Source organism: Apaloderma vittatum, unplaced genomic scaffold (assembly GCF_000703405.1).
Source record: "Apaloderma vittatum isolate BGI_N311 unplaced genomic scaffold, ASM70340v1 scaffold18023, whole genome shotgun sequence".
Classification (NCBI taxonomy): Eukaryota; Metazoa; Chordata; class Aves; order Trogoniformes; family Trogonidae; genus Apaloderma; species Apaloderma vittatum.
Window position 1 is genome coordinate 1 of NW_009709987.1, and position 18,042 is coordinate 18,042.

At 46.7% G+C, this 18,042-nt stretch overlaps 1 protein-coding gene across 1 annotated transcript; it reads left to right on the forward strand.

Annotated features, from left to right (window-relative positions):
- Nucleotides 1-5: 5 nt before the first annotated feature.
- Nucleotides 6-17,252, forward strand: KDM4B (lysine (K)-specific demethylase 4B; the record flags this gene model as incomplete). Its single annotated transcript, XM_009867152.1, has 12 exons — nucleotides 6-302; nucleotides 641-761; nucleotides 2,649-2,827; nucleotides 3,929-4,151; nucleotides 6,523-6,599; nucleotides 6,747-6,802; nucleotides 7,251-7,359; nucleotides 11,623-11,808; nucleotides 11,942-12,106; nucleotides 12,978-13,097; nucleotides 14,919-15,011; nucleotides 16,811-17,252. Coding segments are annotated over 12 exons (1,812 nt in total), but the record flags the coding sequence as incomplete, so codon positions are not given.
- Between the last annotated feature and the right edge of the window lie 790 nt (nucleotides 17,253-18,042).

Genomic DNA, 18,042 nt, shown 5'->3' on the forward strand with positions numbered 1-18,042 from the left:
CCGCGGCCGAGAAGAGCCTGCCCCCAGCTCCCCTGAACGTGATCCAGCCCTCGGAGGCACCGGTCGAGGAGGATGACTTCAAACCCCGGCCCATCATCCCCATGCTCTACGTGGTTCCACGGACCAAAAAGGTGGTGTTCGACAAGGAGCGCATGTCCTGCCAACAGGCCTTTGAGCAGTTTGCTACTCAAAAGAGCCCGAGTTGGCAAGAGCAGACGGTCCCTGTGGAAATCCCCGTGAAGGAGGAGGAGAATGCAGAAGCAGAAAATAGAGAGGTGGCTGCAGAGGTCAGTGGTTTGCCTGTATGGCCCGTATATACTTTTCGTGCTAGAGTTCTTAGCTGTTGGTGTGAACGACCAGACTTTCCGTAAGTAGTGGAATTGGCAGGCTTGAAGCTGTTCTGATTTTAAGAAACCGCTGTGGTTTACCTTTACCCTGTGTCTTAAGAAACCATTGGCTTCATCTACTGCAGTAATTGGCTTGGGAAGCTTTATTGACTGCAGCGAAAAGGCAGCGCTAAGTTTGCTGCGTAAATTCAAGAACTCTTTGTGAGAAGGATTCTGCCTCTGTTGTCCTGTGCTCTCCTTTGCTTGCCAAGATATTTTTGAGTTCCCATCTAGCTTGTTCTGGTTCGTTACAGACTGCTTCTGCTTTTTCCAAAATGAAGATGGAGATAAAAAAGAGTCGTCGGCACCCGCTGGGCAAACCACCAACCCGCTCGCCGTTGTCGGTGGTTAAGCAGGAGACCTCGAGTGACGAGGGTGAGTGCACCAGCGTCAGGAACACTTGTTCGTCTTGTCTGATCTGAAAAACTGCTGAAGCCATTAACGTAACTGGATGGCCTGAAACTTTCTGTGTTACGCTTAACCGATAGCAAATGCAGCATGTTCCCGTTTTTGATAACCCAGCTGGGAACAAAATTCATCCGTGGGAAGTGTCCCTTCTCGCCTCCCACCCTTTTTTTTTTCTCCCAAGAAAAATATTTTGCTGGTTGCAGAGTGAGGCAGCGTTTTGGGCAAAGGGAAAAAGGAGTTCATGGAAAATAACATCTTAAAGTAAAAGCTCCCTCTTTGCTGCTGCATTATGATGAGATCCGTTCGCCTTGCAGCGAGGTGGAGGTTAGGTCTGCTGTTATGGGTATAGGGAAAGTGAATTCTAACTTTTTGGTTGGCTTTTTAATTCATGTGAAAGTTGGGGTCCAACTTTTCTTGGCAGATCCAGAAATGAGAATTAGAAAGCCTCTCAGTGCTTAACTGTACAGCACTGATTTTTTTCCTTTCCCATATTCCCGTCGCTGCGAATGCCGTAACAGTCTAGACCAAGCGAGGAAGGCTCTTGCCTCTCCCTTGTGTTGTGCGCTGTAATTCAGCACTTCTGGGTCTTGCCCACACAATAAAGTACTCGAGTACAGAAAAGCCCACAGCCAGAGGCCTTTGCCTGCTGGGGCACGTACCTGAAGGTGTAGTTGGCAGCCCCTGCTTTCGAGGTACTCGTGATTTTACATTCAAAAGGACAACATCTTTCCTGTTTGCTTCCCTTCACAGAATATATCGACTGATTTTAGAGAAGCTTTGCGTAGGAAGGGGATGTGCTGTGCGCACACAGCTCCGTTTCTTTACCAAGGGTGATGCGTTTGGTGTCTGGCATGTGTGTAACGTGGAGCCAAGCGTTGAAAGGAGACTCGTTACCTTGTTTTGGTGGGAGACCTCACAACAGGCTTTGTGCCGGAGGGTCCGCGTCAGCCGGATTCTTTTCACTGTTTTGGCTTGTTGGGTGGTGCACGGGCACTTTGCTGGCTGACTCAGGAGGAACTTTCTGTGCAAGCTGCCATTTCTTGGGGACTGATTTACAGCACTGTTGGGCAAAACCTGATCAGACAGATTCTTCTGTTCCCTGCCAGGGAATAGCAGCAGCTCTCTGCACTCCTCGCTTTTTCCGGGCGAATGTATAAGGAGGATCTGGAGGCTGCAGCGAGGAAGAGCGAGCGTGTTAAATTAAGGGGAGGCATATGCTATGCTAAGATGGAGTTGAGACAAATTGTTAGTCTTTTTTACTCACTTAAAACTTGCTTGAAATGTAAGAGCCATCCTGAACGCTGTATGTCATCTAGAATCCGTCCTGGGGTGAGTGAGGGCGATGATAAGGCACGGCAGTCATTTCCTTTTTCCTCTGCCTGTCACTCTGGATTATGATGCTGGTTTCATGGATTTGGCTGCTATCATAAATCCTTGCCTATCTCCTGAGGTGCCTTGACTAAAATTTGGAGAAACATATTTTTTGGCTCATGTCTTAAAATGTCAAATCGTGTGTTTTGAACTTGGCTTCTTTAAGAGGGTGGTGTAGGTCCCCACAGCCGGAGAGTGGAGCGGGTTACAAAGCAGCAGAACTCGATTCTCTTCCTTCTTCCTCATGACCAGTTCTGTGAGGTCATCAGTGTCCCAATCATGTCTATCCTACACGTAAAGTGGAGATTATATCCATTTACAGAAGTATTTGAGGAGCCATGGATTTATTGAACTTCTTGTGCTGTTGAAACATTGGCTGTTTAACCCTACCCTGCTGCATTTTGCCTCTGCTCTCTGTAGACTGTTTTCCCTCTACTCACTGTCCATTGTTTTGAGATTTATTTTTTTTTTTTAACTTTCTAGAAACATTTCCATTTTCTGGAGAGGAAGATATGAGTGACCCAGAAGCTTTGAAATCCTTGCTTTCCCTCCAGTGGAAGAATAAAGTACATAATTTCCCAGCGGAAAGAAAATTCAACGCAGCTGCTGCCCTGAGTGAGCCCTACTGTGCTGTCTGTACCCTCTTCTACCCGTACAACCAGGTAAGTCCTGAGCCTGCTGGGATGGACGTGTTGGTGGCGGGGCCAGCCTGGTGGCTACCAAGTTACAATGCAGCCCTTTGTCCTAAAAAAGAGAATCTCTGCAAATTTGCACGCGAAGGAAACATCTTTGGATTTGGGAGAGGCAGTGGATGGAGCTTTTTTTTTTTTATTATATTTTTCCCTGGCTTTTCTCAGCTTTCCTTTATTTATTTTTTTTTTAAAATCATGCTTAAAGAGCTTTGCAGCGCAAACACTATCTCATGCAGAGAAGCGATGCCGCACCGGGCGTGCCATCGCGCTTGTTTAGATACGGGCCCGGATTCCTCAATCTGTGCAAACAAGCGGCGAAATAAAAATTTACTGAGTAAGCACATCCATCATTTCTTGGAAACGACCAATATGCTTTGGGATATGTTATGAGCAGAAAGGCAGAATTTATCTGATGAATTAGTTATTTGCCCGGTTGTGTATTGATTTGTTCCCGCACGCTTTTAGAGCCAAATCGGGCTTTGTGTGTCCACCAGGAATACGTGCCTTAGATGCATATATATGCGTTGGAAGCTTTTTCTGAGAAAAGCACAACCCACCTCCCACTTCAATAAAAATCTCTTGATTTATTATACAGGCTGAAAATAAAATGTCTGTTCTGATTGCTGGATGCTGTTGTATAATGGTCGTAAGGAAAACCGGGTGCAGCTGGGCTGTTTTAATCCAATGGTTCTAGCTCTGGTCTCCTACCAGAAGCCTTGAAATGTCCTTCAGGAGAAATTCTTGCAGAAAGAGGAGGGAAGGATGCCAAAAGAATGGAAGAGGGGCAGGGAAGGTCTTGCTTTTCTTAATTTTTTTTTTTTTTTGCCTTGGTGCTTTCAGCTGCAATTTAGAAATTTAGATTTTTGCAGAAGAGAAATAGGGAAGAGAGGAGCAAAAGGCAGGGCTGGGGTGTGCATGAAGAGACAGGATTTGAAGTTCATTATTTCTGCTGCGTGACGTGAGATGTTGGATGACTTTTTTTTTTTTTTGCAAGGGGAACGCTCTGACTTTGAAGGTGAAACTGTAACCAGGGAAGAGGTGATGCCATATGATGATATTTTCTCTTTTAAGTCCTTACAGATGGATAAAGAAGCTGTCCCCGTGTCCGTAGGGGAGCCCACCCCTTTCGTCCACCTTTCTAAGTGCGGACAAAAGACCAAGCCTCTGATCCCGGAGATGTGCTTTACCTCAAGTGGCGAAAACACAGAGCCCCTTCCCTCAAACTCCTACATCGGAGAGGACGGAACCAGTCCCTTGATATCCTGTGCCAAATGCTGCCTGCAGGTTCATGCTAGTGAGTGCTTCCTTCTTCACATTTTGGGTTTCCAGAAACTCACAAGTTTCTTTCCCTGTTTGAAATCGAATCTGTGTTTGATCTCCTTCTGCACAAGCCTGTGATACCCATCACTCCCACTTTTTCCTTCTCTGGTACGAGCATGCGTGTACACGAGTCCACCCTGGCAGTCACCGATTTAAAATTACACACAAATACTCTTTTTGCTGTTTGTTTTGTTGCCGTGTTCTTCTCTGTCTCACGGAAAAGATTCTTTCTCTAAGGTCCCTTCCAACCCAGGCCATTTTGCGATTCTATGATGATTCTTATGTTACCTTTCATTTTTTTGGAGTAAAGCAGAAATCACAAACCTGATCACACTTTTTTTCTCGTTTAAATATTGGTCTCCTGGCGCAGGCTGTATCGTACTTGCGCACATCAGGGATTACGGAGCAGTTTCTGAGATATATTTTCTTAGTGTCTGTGTTTCTGCTTGTAGGAATGGCACTTGATTGCAAAAGGAACATATGTCTGTTTGTTTCCCTGATAGTTGCGCTAAAAGAAGATCTGATTAATCCTGGTCGAGTGTGCCTTCGCTGTAGGTTGTACGACATCTAGTTAACATCAGCGCTCCTGCTAGGACATGCGACGAGTTACAGTTCAGCTGTTTGATCTTGACAGATGGGAAATCTTATTTGACTTGCATCAGCTGGAATTACTCGGGTTGTTCCAATCTATCAGGTCGCCGGGCGGCTCAACGGGACGGTCTCTTGCGGGGAGCTAGGACACAACTTTTCTTTCTGGGCTGCATCCGTGATTCTGGTCACTTCAGGGAGCGCGATGCAGAGCGAGCGTAGGATAAAGACTGCTCTTTTTCCTCTTTTGCAGAGATGCTGCATCTTCTACCTCAGTAGGTCTTCACTGGGTGATGGAAATGGCTTCAGTGGCCAAATTCTGTTTGGGGACGGAGGGACGTGGGCGAGATGATGTTAGTCTACAGCCCCAGATGGATTTGAGAGAAATCTCGCTTTCTATTTCGGCTGTGTTCTACCCTTGAGGATAGGACAGAAGTTAAATCTAGGCTGGTGTGGTCTCCAGGGGGGTTTCCATGTTGTTGTTTGTACTCCAGACTGCGACATCCCTCTGGCTCTCTGCAGAGAACCCGTTTCCTTTTATTGCAGGATCGCAGCGCTGAGGTGTGCTCGGATTAACCTGGCAGCCTCCTTCTTATTAAGTGCCCTCACCAGGCTGTGCTGAGCTGTCACAGCAGCAAGGACGTAAAGATAAGAAAGCTTTTGCGAAGGTTTCTGGTCTTCTAAAGTGTTGAGAAAATCCCTCAAAAAGAGCGTACTTGCCTTGTCCCGAAATTTCAGCCCATTTCCCCCGGTTTGGGGCTGCAGGGAAGGGCGTCGGGTTCTCGATTTCCAGCTCAGTTTTTCAGACTTGACATTCCTGCCCCTTTGCTAGGGCTGGCTTGTGTCGGCTCTCTTGATTTGCCATGTGAGGAAAAGAGACTTCAGATGTGGGAAGCAGCTGGAGATCTATATTATTGACTTTTTTTCGACGTAACGTTTATCTGGTTAAGTGGGTGATTTTTATAAATCAGGTTATTGTGGCAATCTCCGTGCTTTCTGAGTAACTTCTTTTAAGTTTAATTCAGTAATTGGAGGCTCTCCAGCTGAAATTTTAGGTTGTTTTGTTAGGACAGGTGAAGGCCGTAGGATGAACTTGGTATTAGCTGGAATTCTGGCCAGCCATTGTGATAGGTTTAATTTTCTGCTCCAGGCTTTCTCTGCGAGCTTGCGGGGAATCACGTCAGTGCAATTTTTCAGAAGTATTTGTATGTCTTGTCCCTATTGTCTTCAGTGGCAAACCTCAGTGGCTTTTACAGAATTTTAAAGGCTTTTTTCGGTCTTATTTCCCTGTCTTTATAATGAATATAATACCACTTTGCTATTTTGGGGCTGCAGAGAGGCATGTAGGAGGATTTGGTGCTTGCATATTAGAGTCGTCGACGCTCTGGAAAGTCAGATGCTTCTAACGCTTCACATAACCAGAAATTAGTGTTAGTTTAAATACTGTTAAGTACGTGAAATGCATGTTATTTAATTTCCTTGTAACATTAGTGGATTTGTCCTTCCTCATAACACTACTTAGCAGAGATGGCTGCTTCAGCAGTCCTGACTTTGGGGGTGTGGGATGCATTCCAGCAATAATGTGGCATCACCTTCGAGCTTCGCCTTTCCTTAGGACTTCTGTCTGAGCCCAGACTGTTGAATACTGAAATGCTCTGCCTGATTTCAAAGATGCTTCTGAACTGAAAAGGCAGCAAGTCAATGCTACAGATAAGTCAGCAAAACTCTGACGGATCTCATACCTTGGTTTCTTTCAGGCTGTTACGGAATTCGTCCAGACTTGGTGAATGAGAGCTGGTCTTGCTCACGGTGCTCAGCCAACGCGTGGGCAGCGGTAAGCGTCCGCTCCTCTGGTCATGGGTGCTGGGAGGGGGTTCAGTTGGCTTTTGCATCCCGAATGGGGCTTAGGCAGTTTTTTGGGAAAGATTGGCAGTCTAACAGAGCTCTTTGGTCCAGTTCTGAAGGAGCTTTGTTCCCACAGGAATGTTGTCTCTGTAATCTCAGGGGAGGAGCTCTTCAGATGACCACTGATGGGCGGTGAGTGATGGCTTTTCAATGTTTTTTCCTTCTCTACCACCTCTGATCTTCCAGTGTTGTGAATTTGGTCTCGATGCCCAGTGTGGCAGCTAATTTTGGCATTATGGAGGTATCTCCTACTCGCTGACTTGGCAGCGTGAGCGTGAGTTAACCGTTACTCTGCACCAGGCTTCTCGATAGCAGAGGTAACATGGCTCTGAACACTTGTTGAATTTGGTTCTTTCTCAGAGAAAAGTCTTCTCAGAGAATGTTTAGTTGATCCCTGTTGTTCCAGAGACATTTACCTTGCGTGCCCGTGATTAACAGTCGGTTGGTGATGTTGCCGAGGCTGCCAGCCACCATAAATATGCCTCGATACTGAGGGAGTCGCAGAAATGTTAACTGCCCTCTTGAGTATGTAATTCAAATGCTGGTAGGCTCTGATTTGTCTCTTTGCTTTTTTTCCCAGGTGGATCCACATAATCTGTGCCATCGCTGTCCCCGAGGCTCGTTTTCTCAATGTAATAGAGCGTCATCCTGTGGATATCAGTGCTATTCCAGAGCAGAGATGGCAACTGGTAGGTGTCTTTTCCCTGTAGAGAGTGTTTGTTAACAAGAGCCGAAAAAAAAACGAAAAAGAAAAAGGCTTTAACTAGACAGAAAAATGTTGTGTGGGATCATAACGTAGCTGAGACGGGAGGTGATGTTCTCACTCTTATTTCCAGCAAGTGCACCTGGAAGCTGTGGCGTTTAAATGTTTTCTGAGGTACTGCCTCAGTGCTTTGACACACAAATAAGTTGTGATTCCTGGATCTGCCTTGGCTCGCCAGGAGTGTGCTCTTACCCTGGGTAGAGCCCAGGACGCTTCCCCACCTCACAGTCAGGGCTGAACTACCTGAAATCTTCATTTGCTGCCAGTGCTGCGCGGCAGGAGCATGAAGGGACGTGGTGACTACAAAGAAGCTGACATGTTGCTGACTCGTGCGTCTCTAATTTGATTCCTCTTTCTTTACAGTCTCTTCTATCAAGAAATCTCTTGTAGAAATTAATAAACATTTCTTTGTGACCGTGACTGCAAGGCGAGACTGCAAGGAATTTAATAAAAGTCCAGCTATGAGTTATTTAGTTGCGCAGCCCCCTCCAAGGGATTACTAATGGCTGATTCATTAGCCCAGAGCAATTAATCTTAATGTTAGTTAATGCCCCATCGCTACAGTGTGTATTTTTGCAAAATAAATGGTGCTTTTGCTGCTTTTTCCGTACAGAAGTCAGCTGGGTGACAGCTGGGGGAGGGCGATGTCACAGCGTCACGTTGGTTAGCACCGAGGTGTTGGTGCGGCTCGGTAGCACAGGCAGCCCAGCCCGGGCGTGGATGAGAGGGTAGGACGAGGCTCTGTCTGCTTCCCCAGTTATTCCTCTCTCTCGTGCAAATGGGTTTGGTACACAAATGTGGATGTAAAAAGCATTCATTATTCAGGTGGAGCGATGGAGCGGTGTGATGTGATAAATCGTGCAGCGGTGGTTCTTTATGGATCATCTGACATTTCCAGCATGCATCCTCTTCATTACCAGCACTTGTAACGATGAACTAAAAATCCTTTTACACAAGACTCGCTTGTATTGCTTAATGGAGCCTCACGAGGAAACACGACTTAATTCTTTAACTCTTCTGTGGCTGCCGGGCCGTCCTAGAGAGCCAGGGCAGCGTTCGTGTAGGTACAACTGTTGTTTTGTTCCGCTCTGAAGCGTTGGCAGGGCCCTCCAAAGCCTCTGCACAGACCCACCAACACATCGTGCTGTTTCCTTTTATCAATTTGGAGGAGATTCTGGGGGCACCTTATCACTGCCTTCAGAGCCTGAAGGGAAGCTACAGGGAGGCTGGGGAGGGACTTTTTACAAGAGTGTCCAGTGACAGGACAAGGAGAAATGGGTTTAAGTTGAAGGAGAAGAGGTTTAGGTTGGATCTTAGGAAGAAATTCTTCAGTCCAAGGCTCGCAAGACTCTGGAATAGGTTTCCCGGAGAGGTTGTGGCTGCCCCCCCCCTGGAGATGCTCAAGGCCAGGTTGGATAAAGGCTTGAGCAACCTGGGCTGGTTAAGGGAGGTTGCGTTAGATGATCTCTGAGGTCCCTTCCACCCTAAGCCATTCTAGGATTCAGTTAAAGGTTTCTTGGTTTCTTCAGTGTTAGGTTCCATTTGTACCTCGTGTTTTCTTTGCCTCAGAAAAGGTGGAGAAGGTTGATACAAAGCACCTCGGCTTCATCTTAGCCAGAATGACTTTCCTAGAGCTGTAAAGCTGTTTAATTTCTGCCAGGATCTGTCCTGACTCTGGCTCGTCCAGTGAGATTTAGGTGCAGGTTGAGGTTATTTTATGTTTTTTAAACATGTTTATATTAAGTTACCGTGAGATGGCCGAGGTAGGAAGGAGTCTCGGTGATCTGTTTAACGGTGTCGCCTGTTCTTTGAGCATGCACGAGGCCTCCCCTTTCGAGCACAGGCTTTTCTAGCCCGTTTGTGGGCTTTGCATCGTTTGAAAGAATGCGGTTTGCATGCTTCCTGATTAATGGCTTATTCTGGGCCCGTGCGCATATATTATTTATGACGTGGAAATTTGGAATAATTAGCTGTCAGTCCTCCGTGGAGTAAATGAATTGCAGTGTTCATCATGCAGGAGACAGCCCATTTCTTACTCTCAGCTATGACCGGGCTCTCCGGTGTGCGTTTATTCTGAAGATTTTTCTCCTCTGCCTTAAACCTTTTCTTTTCCTGCTTCCTTGCTTTCTGCAGAAAATGTCTTTACGTCGACGTAAAGCTGTAGCTCAGCACCGCCGCTTCTGTCCATCCCACCCCCCCACATCTGCGTTTTCACCCCTCCCACCATCTCTTACATTTCAGCCTCGCGTCTATCTTGATCCTTTGATCACAATTTGCTCTGAATATTCCGTCTTTTGCATGTCACGAGGAGTTTGTCTTGCTGCTGGTGTGTCATTAGTCGGTGCATGCAAATCCTTCTGCCTTGGAAAAATCCCATTGACATCAATAGAGGCAGATTCCTGAGAGGGGAGGGTTAATGCTCCCCGGAGGAGCGGTACTGAGCACGCCGTATATCAGCCCTTGTCCCTGCTGGCGGGAGAATTAGGTATTGGCAGTTTAATAACGAGATCTCGTCGCTATTGACTTGCTTTCAGCGCCGCGTTCCTGCTGCGCGCTTTGCCGCGGCGCTTATCTGGCTCTCGAACACGGTTTGCAGAGCGATAAAGGCAGGGCTTATTAAATACTGAAAAAACACATTCTGGCAACGCTAAGGCTCTGGCTTTGAATTTCCTGGCTTTTGTTAGCTTCAGTAAAAAGGCCAAATTAATCTTTGATGTAAACACCCTGACTTGGGTTAATTTGCAGGAGGCGAATCTGGGTTCTTTGGAACACGCGTGGGGCAGAGCCCGGGCGGGGAGTGGGGATGTTGCACAGAAATAGGGAGGGAAGGGTCATAGTTTCTTTTGCATATTTTGCTTTTGAGGAGGAGGGAAGGCATGGTCTTTTATTTGTCTTGGCCAGCGAGGCCCTGGCTCTTAGCTAAGATAACACAAATAAAACGTAGCATCGAAATTTGGCAATTCCTATTTTGCGTTGAGGGGGTAGCTTGCAATATGATTCATCTATTCCGAGGGTTTTTCAGAGAGCTCGGATCTAGAAGGAGAGTCGTTTTGTACTTCTGGGGGTTGCGTTGCCTTATTGCGTGATCTCGGGCAGCTTACCTTCCGTTTGCTGATCCCTTGGGCTCCAGTAACTCACACGGATCTTAAAAATTTAGGTCGTGTGCTCCGTAACGTTGCGTACTTTGAGCGAGGTAAACGAGAGGCTGTGAGGAGTGCGAGGCGGGGGAAAGAGAGGCTTTGTGGAATATCAGAGAGAAAAAGAACCTGTCGTGGGTGTGTAGGTGAGGGGATGGATGGAGAGGGAGGCAGGAGGTCAAACCTGGGGGCAGCAGCCAGCCTGGTGGGCTTCCAGGTAGGAAATGGGTGCAGAAAATTACCCCTTTCCGCTGTCTCTCCTTATACGTGGAAATTATTTCTTCGTAATAAATAAATTACACAGCTGTATAGTCAGATTCATGGGCATGTAATATCTCTCAGGATTTTATTTATGAGCCGTTCACTCCACAAGTAAAACGCGTGTTTGTTCTCACGTGCGTGATATTAATTTTCCCCTGATTTGCTTTGTCCAAGCCCCAGATAAGGTAAAGGAGCTGACATCGATCAGTGACAGGTTCTCTAGCCTTAAAATGTTAAAAGCTAAGAATAACGTTTCCAGATAGTTCCCCGGAAACATCACACACGTGTCCGACTTGCTGCCAGGTCTACGGTGCCGTAAGATTTTTTAGCTTTGAAAAAAACGTGGATTTCTTTTTAAAGGAGTCACGCGTCTTAAGTTGATTACCTGTCCCCCCAAGTGCTGTCTGATTAGATTGGCCTATAACTGCATCCATTTTGCAGAAAAGGAGTTTAAAAACTACAGAGTGTTTCACACCTTTCTTTTCCCTCTAATTCTGATGTTTGGTGGAATGTTTTCAATTTCTTCTGCTCGCAAAACAATGACTGACTTAACTACGGTAGCTAATGTGACACGGGTACCGGTCAGACATTTACGGTCGATATGTTTATGTGTGTACGATCAACGTGATATTTTTGTTCCGTTATCTAAAATTAGAGTCTATTAGGTCTAATAGGTATAATGTTGCATTAAATATAATAGGACAAACTATCACACAGTTGTTCTGTTCTTTCAAAAAGCGCAACGGTTGTTTTCCAGCCGTGTGTCTGCAAAGATCTGCATTTCTTTTCAGAAATGCGTCTACTGTCGGAAGCGGATGAAGAAGGTGTCGGGCGCCTGCATCCAATGCTCCTACGAGCACTGCTCCACCTCCTTCCACGTGACGTGCGCGCACGCCGCCGGCGTCCCCATGGAGCCCGACGACTGGCCCTACGTTGTGTCCATCACCTGCTTCAAACACAAGGCAGCTAACCAGAATGTACGTGTTCGGGGAGGGGTTTTCTTGGTTGTGGGTTTGTGGGTTTTTTTGAGTGGTTTCTCCGCACGCTGTATTTTCGACGCAGCTTTTGTGATCGCTGATTGCGAAATATTCCCTTTTCTCTCCGCCACAGATTCAGTTTCGAAGGGAGGTGATGCTTGGACAGACTGTGATCACAAAGAACCGGAACGGACTCTACTACAGATGTAAAGTGATTGGCATGACGACACAGACTTTCTATGAAGTGAACTTTGATGATGGTTCATACAGTGACAACGTTTACCCAGAAAGCATTATTGTAAGCAGTTCTCTCTGGAGACTATTTCCATCATAAACAAGCACAGAGCGTAACGCGTGCCTTCCTCTTCTGCGCGCTTTGGGGTGGAACAACAAAGTAAAACTTGGGAAAATCGGCTGCTTGTGCAGAAGCACTCGCACTGCTCTTCATTACTGTTTTTCTTGTTTAAGGCATTATCTCATTTCTTTTTCTCTGTTCCATTGCAAAGCTGTGATTTTGGTGTATGCAGACTTAACAGAAAGCAATATTTGCTTTAAGCCACGTCCTATTTGTTTTGTGGTTGAGTAATCTCTTCCTTTTCGACTGACAAGTGTGATTCATGGGGGAAGCAGATTGTCTGCGAGCACTTCTGGTCCAAAACCAGGGAATTCATTTAATAGAAGGAAGGTCTGGAAGAGGCTGGCTTGTCAGCTCACGTGTTCTCTTCCTGAGCGTGCCCTTGATTCGCGATATGGTGCAGAAAAAAATCCGCTTGTTTTTGTTGATACGGAAGATGTGATAGTTTGGGATTTGTCCTGAGGAATTCCCAAGAACGTTACTGTCACCAGAACGAGGTGCGGGTGTCTCTTTCTGGTCTCTCTAAGAGCCACAGAATGGCTTAGGTTGGAAGAGACCTTGGAGATCATCTACTCCAACCCCCTGCCACGGGCAGGGGCGCCCCTCGCTAGCCCAGGTTGCTCAAGGCTTCATCCAACCTGGCCTTGAACATCTCCAGGGAGAAGGGGGCTTGGTTTTGAGATGACTCCAATTAATCACAACTTTTGGGTACCTAGTGATAGCGCTATGTAGCAACTTCCTTGACTTTGGGAGACCTCTTTACCTACTTCTTTTGTTGGTGTTGGCTCTGACCTCTTTCACTTTGTGTCTCCAGAGCCGAGACTGCATCAAGCTGGGACCCCCTCCAGAGGGTGAGGTGGTTCAGCTGCAGTGGACAGATGGAATCGTCTATAAGGCCAAGTTTATTGCAGCCCAGATCAGTCAGATTTACCAGGTGAGTACGGAAAAGTCTTCGTGCCAACACGTCCGATTGGTGAGCTGTGCGATTCGAGCAAGAGGGTTGAATCCTTGCTCTGGTAGTGAAGGAAGGATTTGCCTTCTGTACTTAATACGCCTGGAAGTCTAAAGAGAAGTAGAGCATTAAAATAGGATCAGGATAAAGGTTTTCTGTGGCAGAACCTGGATGTGTGGATAGACCCAGGCCTCTGGGCAAAAAGCAAAAAGTGCCATGTCCTGTAGTTGTGGGAGCTCTGGCTTCTGTCTTTCCTACCCACGAGTGTTTGATATCTGTGCGCAAAGAGCAGGCTGACCCGCCGTGTCAGTTCGCGGTGGTCTTGTTGCGTGTGATGGATGGGAACAGCTTCAGAGAGGATGTGATCTGAGGCGACCCTGGTTATGAATCGGTTCCGTGAAGATCCGTCGTTACGCGTGCTTTCCACTTTAATCACAGCGCAGGAAATTGTCATTGATTTCTCGAAGGTGCAATAATTTGGAATAGGCTATTCCACTGATAGCGCCAGATGAAAATATGCATGAGGAGCCTGTGTTTTTCAAATCATGCAGTTACCTAGAAGTAAAGCTCTTCTCCACAGGGGAAAAAAACCCTGAATAGCTTTCCGCGCTGGTTCCCGACGTTGATACTTTTTCAGTGCTTAGGGTGCATCTCTCTTGCCTCTTTTGGAACGGGATTATATTTAAAAACACAGGAACCGTTTTGTTAGGAAGAAAGTATGGATTAGCCTTTGCATTTTAAACTTATTTTGTGGTAGCTTCCCAGTTCTGGATTTTTGGTGCCAAGATTAGATGTGTATGTCTTTTTTTTTTTTTTTAAACTTGAGCCAAAATGACTCTTTTGTAGCTTCATAACAGGGTTCTAAGCGGTATCAGGAATTTGGAGCTTAAACACAAGGTCCAGTCGTGCTGGGATAGTTCAGGATGGCACCGCTCTCAGTCGCAGATCCTGCCTGTCTGCTGCACCTTGAGCTCACGCGTTGGGAGACCGCGATCTGCTTGTGCCGCGGCTGTTAAACTTCAGAATTGGTGTTCCCTTCTTAATTTGTCCCGTCTGAACCTGACACCCCGTATTAAACTGGTCTAAGTCCCCCTGCATTCTCGAGAAAGGCGGGAGAAGTCTTGAGGAAAGGAAACGAGGAGCCCTTAAAAACTTTTAGTCGTTTTTAACATTTTTATATGCACGATTGTTTCCCTGAATAAACATTCCTGTGACATCTGATGCATAATTCATGATATAATCAGTGCCTGGTGAAAAAGGTTTGATGTGAGGAGTTACCACCGTTTCTTGTACCTGGCTGACTATTTCTGCTCGTTAAAATACAAATGTATTTTAGTCACTGGAGTTGTTTCCTTATGATGTGTGGAAATGCTTTGTTTAAGATGAAAGAAATTCTCATTACCATTTTGGCCTGAATACAGGGTTGCCTTTTATTACAAGTGAAAAGCTTCTTTATTTGAGATTTGAATCAAAAAATCAGTAGAAATCTTTAGTTTTCTGGCTGGGAGCAGAGGTGCTGGTCCAGTTGTTGTAGGATCCGCACCAGCGCTGAGTGAAACCACTTGGGCTGGGTGAGGCGGGTGCCCGAACAGCGCCGAAACCAGCACTTTGGGGGTTTCAGCATCCATAACGAAGCTTGGGGATGCTCCTCCTGCAGCACCCCCGGGGACAGGAGGTGCCAAGAGGAGGGGATCCTCCGCGAGAGCTGGCCCCGCGTGGTGTTTCCACGGCGGGACCGGACGCCGTGGAGCTGGGAACGGACTGTTGCAGGTGTTCTTACCTTGTCTTCTGCCTGCTCCGCAGGTCGAGTTTGAAGATGGTTCTCAACTCATGGTGAAGCGTGGGGATATTTATACCTTGGAGGAAGAGCTTCCCAAGAGAGTGAAGTCTCGCCTGGTGAGTACGGAGGAGCAGCAGCAGCGGGATGTCTGTGGCTTGCAGAGCTCATTCACGTTTCCTTAGCGTGTTGTTTTGACATTAGGTGAGCGCAGCCTCCGATTCCTGGGGCTGTAAAACCACTTGTCAGTCACAGACTCGTGGAGTAGAAGGAGTTCTTGATGCAAATGCTTGAGGAGCATTTAAATCGCTTTCCCTTTCACGTGTTCGGATCTGATTTTTGCTTTCTCTGGTTAAAAGATTACGTTCCTATCATTTTACGCACTATGAATTTAGTTTTACGGACTGGCATTCTGCCTTTCATCAGGAGTGAGGCGAATTGGCTTGCAGTGAAGTGGTTTCTGATTAGTGACATGGGACAAAACCCTCGCTTCTCACCAAACAGGAGATTTAGAATGTAGCTCTTACCCATAAAGCTCTTAATCTAAAAGATCAGGCTGTCTTTAACTGCATAAAGAGGAACTACCGAGCCTAGAAAACATGAGGGATTTACTTCATAGCTTTTTTGGTTCCAGATTTGCTTTAAACCTGGTCCTTTAACCTTTAAAACCATCTCATTTAAACAATCAGTGAGACCGATTTCTCGGCAGAGGTTACACAGTCCTGATCTTCGTTCTAAGTGTCTGTCGCGTCAGTCGCTGCAGGACAGGGACAGATCCACAAAGTTAACCCGCGGGAAGGTTCTGGCCTTCTGTCTCTCTCCTGAGACAAAAAGAGAATGGTCCAGCCTTTTGAAGAAGACCCAAGTTGCCGTGCCCAGTTAAACCCGAGTTTCACTGAGCCTGCGAGTCTGTGGCCACCGGCAGAAGCGTGAGGTCGAAGCGCGTCGTCAAAAATGGCTTGGGGACAGGCAGTTCTGTGCCAGAACGACCGACAGTTTGAAGGAAACTTTGTGTTTGCTCATGCATGAAGCCTTCAAGGGTTTTACCCCCAAAACCAGGTGTAAAATGCTTTCTGTAGTATAGCTCTGGGTGGCTTCTCTGTCGTGGTTGCCTCAGCAAGACCTCCTGGCATAAATTCTAGTAATTTACCTTATCTTGAAAGGTGGTAAAGAAGGACCTTAGAATTAATTTCTAAGACGTGCACCATATTCCAATTTATTTAAGTTTGTCTGATAATAAAGACCGTATATTTGAGCCCTGAAATACACCATTTGGAAAGCAACACGTCTCCACTCTGGAGAGTATCGGGCCTTAGAACAGGAATGCAAGGTGGAAAGTTTCGAGTCTGGCTGAAAGCTCCGGCTGATCTCGTGCTTTCTGCTGCCAGGAGTGTTAGACCGTGCCCTGAGGAAGCGATACTCGCGGTGCTTTAAATGTAGGACAGCAGCACAGAGGAGCAAAGCCGTGGGAGATCATCATTTCTACCAAGAAATGCTTCTCGTTAGAGAGCGTAAGAGCAGGACCAGCAGAGGTGATTGCACGGTGATCCCCAAGTGCTTTCTTTGGGGTCTGTTAAAGACGTCAGGAAAGCCTCAGTTTCTTTCTGCTGGGAAGGACTGAAAGAGGCAGAGGAGGATAGGGATGAACAGAGGAATGACAAGGCAGGAGCTGCAGTGAAAGACACCCTGAAACAGCAAGAAGGCAACTCGAGGGTTTCTCTTTCCAGTTTGGTTTCGGAAGCCGGGATTTCTGATTTTGACCGCGTGCTTTGCATGTTTTGCCGTTTTTCTGCAGAAATACTCTGAACCCGGTCGCTCGCTTGCTGTCCCTGCGCAGGCGTGCCCCGTGGTTTGCACCCGCGTCTCTGCCTGTGTCCCTGCTGTGCCTCTAACCAGTGTCCTTTCGTGTCTCCCGCAGTCCCTCAGCACTGGGGCCCCTCAGGAAGATGTATTTTCGGGAGACGAAGTGAGACCAGCCAAACGTCCCCGGCTGGGGAACACAAGAAATCCCGAAGAATACGGACAGAACCCAGATTACTTGGCCTTTATGGAGAGCCTGCTGCAGACGCAGTACCAGCCTGGAACTCAGAGCAACATGTTTTAACCCGTATTAATTAAAAATATGAAATAACCCTTTTCAAGCCTGCTCAGACCTAACCTGGAAACTGTGGAATAGAAGACCAGCCTTGTGCAATAGCCTGCTGTGAATTTCTTTCATCTACTCTTGGTTTGGACTGCAAGAACACCCTGCCTGGCTGCACGCTACCTCTACTTTGCCAGGCGTTGCTGACCAACGGAGTAGGGAGCTTGAAAAACCTTCAGACAGCATTTCACACGGAGACTTTGGAAGAGTTTATACTAATAGAGCTTTGTGACTGGCTTCTTTCTTTCTCTTTTTTCCTTTTTCTTCTTTTTCCCCAAGACTTGGAAAGGGTTAAAACTTTAAAAAAGAACTTTTTAAAATATGTCAAACTCTTTTGTCTTTTAAGGTGCTATTACATTGACTACTGAAGCAGCCTTTGGTATTGTGTTTTCTGTACATAGACGTCACCTTTGTGAAGTTTTCTATAAATGAGCATTATAAAAAAGAAAAAAAAGCAAACAAAAAATAGGAAAACAAAAGTTTCCGCAAAACATTTTTCTAGATTATGGCTTTAAACCAGAAAATAAACTAAATCCCCCCCACCTCATCCCCAAATGAAATATTACGGCGGGGAGGGAGAGAGAAAGAGCCGATGTCCTGGGAAGTTCTGGGTTGATTTTGGTTTTTTTTTAAAGAAACACTATCTTCGTCAGCTGGGGAGGAAATTTTCATAGCTGGGCTGTTTCTTAGCGACAGTGCTCGTACGGACACGCGATAGCCGCGCGCCTTTCCGCCCCGCGTCGCCGGGAAGGGTCTCGAGGAAGAAGCGGCCGCGTTTTGGCCGTTCTTGTCGTCTTCCTGCCCCGTCTTTGCCGTCGCAGTTGCTCTCTAGTTAAAAACCAGCATGGCTTTCGGGTTCCCTTCTGGTGAGCGTTCTGTTGCCGCTTCTCGTGTTAGTTCCTTTACGAGCCACCCCCCTGCCTTCCCCACCGCGGACCCCAGCGTCGAGGGATCGCTCGAGCTCTCCGCTAGGCACCTCTCCCCTAGGAACGGTTGTCTTTTTTTTT